This window comes from Rhinoderma darwinii, chromosome 1 (assembly GCF_050947455.1).
Source record: "Rhinoderma darwinii isolate aRhiDar2 chromosome 1, aRhiDar2.hap1, whole genome shotgun sequence".
Taxonomy (NCBI): Eukaryota; Metazoa; Chordata; class Amphibia; order Anura; family Rhinodermatidae; genus Rhinoderma; species Rhinoderma darwinii.
In genome coordinates this window covers 284,626,432-284,632,431 of record NC_134687.1, presented here as the reverse complement: position 1 = coordinate 284,632,431, position 6,000 = coordinate 284,626,432, and the positions used below count along the sequence as shown (strand labels likewise).

The following is a 6,000-nucleotide window of genomic DNA, read 5'->3' as shown; positions in this document are numbered from 1 at the left end:
AAACACACGAGCGCGAGATCCAGACATTTTGTGGCATTGTATGTTGAATGTGGTTTTAAGTTACTATGGCCCAGGAAATACCATTGGTTAACATGTTGAAAATATTGTAACCTGAATCCACTGTAACTTGAGGGACCAATATATTAGCATACAGGAGTAAGGGCCTGTTCACATCAGCGTTGGCTTTCCGTTGAGGGGTTCCGTCGAAGGTTTACGTCGGTGAACCCCTCAACGGAAAATCAAACGTAAACCTTAGCTTCCGTTTGCATCACCATTGATGTTAATGGTGACGGAAACATTGCTAATGGTTTCCGTTTGTCACCGTTCCGGCCGGTTTCCATATTTTCGCCGGAATCAATAGCGCAGTCGACTGACGTGAACATATTTTATGTTAAATCAGACTTTTATTAAATTACTTATACATAAAAAAACATATAACAGCGCTCAGTATAATGATACCTCAAGAAAGCAGGAAAAATCATTCCAGCTATAGTATTGACAACACGAGAGAAAAAGTGGTGTCTTATTATGGCAAGCAGTATGTCTGACATATTCTATTGCGTGGGGGTAAATGCTACTGTTGGGAAATACTCCTCCTAGATATCCCTCTTCCACCCATAACTGATATTGCCAGAAAGCCCGAAAGCTAGTTCATGGGAAACAAAGAGAACAGAATTCTGAAAATGTAATTGTTTCAGAGTTAGTTATATCTTCTATCTTCATGATATTGTGAAGTTCCTGTGCCCAATTGGTGCATGGAGAACATTCAGATTTCCAGAATCTAGGGATAACTAATCACATATCAGACATATACAGTAATGTCAATAAAAAAATAAAAAAGTTATGGCTGCTGAAAGGCAGAGAAGCAAAAACTAAAAGCTGGTCATTAAGGGGTTACGATGAGGTAGCAGCACATAGCTTTCATATAATACTTTCTTCCTGGTGATAAATTCCTAAACTACTTTCATTTTCACTCTCTCCGACATGATTGTGTTTTTATGTCTTCTGTAAAAAGAATCTGAATAACATGGATACATTTTCTTATTCCATAACTGTTAAGTGCAGCAAGGAACTCAGTGATAAGCAAGAAAAAGAGCAAAAACAATATTTTTCTCTGAGAAGAAGATCTAATGGAGGAGAATGCATTGTCAACAAGCTGGGCCCCTCCTTGTACAGAGTGAGCTTCCAGAAGAAGGAAGGTGAGACATTTATTTAGTGCTTGCAGTTATCAAAAATACTTGGTCTCGATTAGAAATCTTATAGTTAGCAAAAAAATAAAAAAAATAAATGTAATTTGGAAATTATGAATCTTTGCTTTATTCCATTTCTGACATTAAAAAAAAATGTGTAAAGGAGCAGTATTACTTTTATGTTTTAATACATGATATTGATTAGTACTAATTGCAGAAAGTCATGTGATATTTTGATTTTGTAAAGCGAAATTATTTTCCGTATTCGTTATTCAGTGTTCTATTTCCTTGTTGCATTAGAGCCCTTTAGTAGGTGTCAGGTAGTTAGGGCTAGGCCCTTCCAATTGTTTTAACATAGACAAAGCAGCAAACAGTCGTACAACAGAGCTTTAACCGAAGGTGTTTTAAACCTAGTGACCAGAGCAATTTTAGCAGTTTTGCTATTCACAGATGTAACGCAGTATAAGGGCTCGTTTACACGAGCGTGATATACGTGCGTGCGACGTGCGTGCGACGCGTGTGCTTTTCACGCGTGTCGTACGCACCTATATTAGTCTATGGGGCCGTGCAGACAGTCCGTGAGTTTTGCTCAGCGTGAGTCCGCTGAAAATAACTCACGACATGTCCTATCTTTGTGCGCTGTTCGCGCATCACGCACCCATTGAAGTCAATGGGTGCGTTAAAATCACTCGCAACACACGGAAGCACTTCCGTGGGACAAGCGTGATTCACGCAACAGCTGTCAAACTCTGAATGTAAACAGAAAAGCACCACGCGCTTTTCTGTTTACAAACATCCAAACGGAGTGTCATAATGATGGCGGCTGCGCGAAAATCTCGCAGCCGCACATCATACCCTGATGGCACACGGAGCTGATAAGTGCCTTTTGCGCACGCAAAACGCCACGTTTTTTGCGTGCGCAAAATGCACACGCTCGTGTAAATGAGCCCTAACTCTGTATGTGTTTTATGTATCGATGTGAATTTTGCACTGTTTTCTTGGGACATGTAGTGCTTCCTTTTTGTGGTATATATGTATAGGTAAAATTTTTGTTACTTTTTTTTATAACCGTGGAAAGACAGAAAAAAAAAGAAAAATTTCGATTTTTCATCATTTAAAATGTAACAGTTTGAAAATAAAAGTAATTGTATCATACAAATGTATTGAAATATATTTTTTCATTTATCCTGATCATAAGGACACCTGACTTGGAGGTGTAGTTTATTTTTTTTTTACCAGAAATATAGTATAAAACACAAGTGCCCTTTTTTTCAATTGCGCACTAAAATGTCTTAATTTGTTTTTTTACACCATGGTATTAATGTATGGGTAATGGACTTGAAGTCCAATAAATAATGGTAAAAAAAACATTGTGTTCTACAAACTAGACACTCTAAAGTCTATTTGTAGCGGTTCAATTTCCGTTTTAACCCTTCACACTTTTTACAGAATTTGTCCAAACTTGGGCCAAAAAAATGTAAATTGCATTTTTTTTTTTTACAAAAGTGGCACTTTTCTTAAGCCATTTCGAAACACCATATGACATACTGGTAAAAGTGACACCTTTCCACATTCTGCTATTTCTCCCGTGTACGGTGATACCAAATATGTGTGTATAATCTATTATATGGACCCGTTGATAGGGCATATCATAGAAGGAGTCCATTTTGGCTTTTGGAGGCCTTTTTGCGCCTGAGCTGATTTTAGGGAACCACACTATATTTGCCGTGGTACTGCAGGTCATTTTGACAAGTATAAATGTCCTGCTAATATTCATCTAGGGGTATAGTGAGTATTTTTAATAGGTGGAAAGAAATAAAAAATAGGGTTTTCCAGAAAATACTGTATTGCTGCATTTTTACAGTGAAACATTCTCCAATAAGCAACCCTCCCTTTTGGTTCTCCCTACAAAAACAATGTGAAAGTAAATGAGTTGTTAATGTGGGTAATATCACGGTCTTTGCCTTCATAAATTCTAAAGGCAGATGTGTAGCCTGTACCGCTCTCACAGAGCTTGTAGAGTTTAACCCCATATTTTGCTCTCTTTGAGGAGGTGTACTGGTGGAATGAGAGCCCGCCTTTGTAACCCATCAGCGATTCATCCACTGCTAGGTTTTTTTTCGGGGTTGTTCACAGGCATAAATGACTCCTCCAAAGCTTTTATCAGGGGCCTTATTTTATACAGGCGGTCACGGCCTGGATCACTACGGGGAGGGGGGCTTCGTGATTGTCGATAAAATGATGGAAGCGCATTATGGTCATAACGGCTGGAAAAACAGGTGTGGCATGTGTATTGCTTGTTGCCCAATATGACTGGATTGAGGGCTTTTTCACTAACCCCATTTTGAGGATGAGCCCCAAATTTTTTTTAAGTTCACCAGTATTTTTTGGCTGCCACTGCTTTGCATAGGAGGACGTTGGCTTTTCAGCAAAGAATTAGCGAGCATACAGATTGGTTTGGTTAACAACCAGCTCCAATAGTTCTTCTGCCCCAAATCTGCATCAACATTTGCAGCGGAAAAACTCTGCCACGTGTGAACGTGCCCTAAGGATGACCCTAGCCTAGGCCTAGGTATACAATTGAAGTTTATATAAAGTTTATATATTAGATTTTTTGTAATTTAGTGTCTTTGGTGTCACAGTAAAATTCTCTCTCTGTCTCTTCTCATACAAAGTAACAAGTGTGAGGAGAGACAGAGAGGCAGGTAGGAGAAACACTTCGTTTTGCATTTTGTGATCACTGTGAATGGTTCTCACAGTGATCACATGAGCGGAGACCACTGTTATTGGTCTCCGATCATCACTCTGAAGCCAAGGCTGTTGCTAACAGCCTTGGCTTCAGAAGCAGATTACCCGATGACCGGGAAAACCGCTCCGATGCGGCCCCCTCCCACCCAAACCACTCAGATGTGGCGCTTGAAATTGAGCGCCGCATCTGAGGGGTTAAATATGATCGGAGACCACTGTTAGTGGTCTCCGATCGTTGCCCTGAAGCCCGAGGCTGTTACCAGCAGCCCGGACTTCAGGAGATCCCCGCAAAAACCGCTCCGATGCGGCCACTTCCCTCCCAAACCACTCAGATCCGGCACTTGCTATTTAGCACCGCATCTGAGGGGTTAAATATGATCGGAGACCACTGCTAGTGGTCTCTGATCGTTGCCCTGAAGCCCGAGGCTGTTACTAACAGCCCGGTCTTCAGGAGAACCCCGCACGATGACAGAAAAGTTCTTCTGAAGTGTCGACGTTAAAAGTCGACACTTCAGAAGAACTACCCTTAACGGCCGACATAAAAACACTATACGCCGGTCGTTAAGGGGTTAAAGAGGCTCTGTCACCACATTATAAGTGGCCTATCTTGTACATAATGTGATCGGCGCTGTAATGTAGATTACAATCAGAGCCCCCTGTAAACAGTGCCCCACATACATAGTGGCCCCTATAGAGCCTCTTGTAGATACTGCCCTCCATAGAGCCCATGTACATACTGCCCCCATAGATAGTGACCTACATAGATCCCCCTATAGATAGGATCCCCCACATATAGCCCCCCTGTTGATAGTGCCCCACATATAGCCCCCCTGCAGATAGTGCTCCACATATAGCCCCCACATATAGCCCCCTATAGTGCTCTACATATAGCCCCTCTGTCTTTTTAACAGAAAAAAAAACATACTCCGTTCCCACGCCGTCCTCTTGGAATGCAGGCCTGCTCTCTTCTGAGCAGGTCTGCTGGGGCTGAACGACGCTAGCGGTGCAATGATGTAATCGTGCCGCTTGCGTCATTAAAAGGCAATTCATTCTGCCCTGCCAATCAGCCCCTGTTAACGACGTAAGGGGCGCGATGAGGTCATTAAAAGGCGTCGTTAAAAGGCGCTGAGTGGCAGGGCAAGTCATTCAAGCAGTGACAAAGGCTGCATTGAGCAGCTGAAACGTTGCATTTTTCTGCACTTATGGTAGAATAAACCAGATTTTTTTTATTTATTTTGGAGTGCTGCCTCTCTCTCTTGTTCCCATAAATGGACAGTGACGTCAGGGTCCCTTCCAGGAGAGGAATCCCTGTCCAGTGCGTCGGCAACGCTCTGGCTGGGGATTCCACTCCTAGAGGGAGCCCCAATGGCGATATCTACAAGGGGTGTGTGTGTGTGTGAGACGCTATCTACAAGGGGGTGTGTGTGGCACTATTTTCAATGTGGTGTGCGTGGCACTATCTACAAGGGTGTGTGTGTGGCACTATCTATAAGGGGGTGTGTGTGTGTGGCACTATCTATGAGGGGGTGTGTGTGGCACTATCTACAAGGTGGTGTGTGGCAATGTCTACAAGGGGCTGTGTGTGGCACTATCTACAGGGGGTGTGTGGCACTATTTACAGAGGGCACTGTGGCATTATCTACAGAGGGCACTGTATATATGGGGGCATAAACTGGGGGCCTAACTTCTATATGGGGACATAAAGGGGCCTAACATTTATATGGGGGCACAACTTATATATGTGGGCATAAACAGGGCCTAACTTCTTTATGGGGGCACAAACTGGGGCCTAACGTCTCTATCCACCGGATAGGTCATCAATATGTCTTCGGTGTGGGTTCGACACCCGGGCCCCGTACAGATCAGATGCTCCGGTGGCCTGCGGGCACCGGATGTTGTAGCACATAATGCTATGTACGGAGCCCGGAAGCAGTTGGCTCCGTACATTGCATAGTGGCCGTGCTGCAGAACTGCAGGTCTGCTCCTATTCACTTGAATAGGAGCAGAGCTGCAGTACTGCAGCTCCTCCGCTGTTATGTGGCCGGTGCTGACTGCTTCCGGC

General features: G+C 43.2%; 1 protein-coding gene across 2 annotated transcripts in view; it reads left to right on the top strand.

Moving 5' to 3' along the window:
* Nucleotides 1-956: 956 nt before the first annotated feature.
* Nucleotides 957-6,000, top strand: part of LOC142761393 (protein mono-ADP-ribosyltransferase PARP14-like) — a 91,506-nt gene continuing 86,462 nt past the window's right edge. For both annotated transcript variants that reach the window (XM_075864588.1, XM_075864582.1), the window contains exon 1: nucleotides 957-1,199. In XM_075864588.1, coding sequence (XP_075720703.1) covers nucleotides 1,028-1,199 — 172 coding nt within the window. In that variant the 5' untranslated portion in view covers nucleotides 957-1,027. The remainder of the gene's footprint in view (nucleotides 1,200-6,000) is intronic.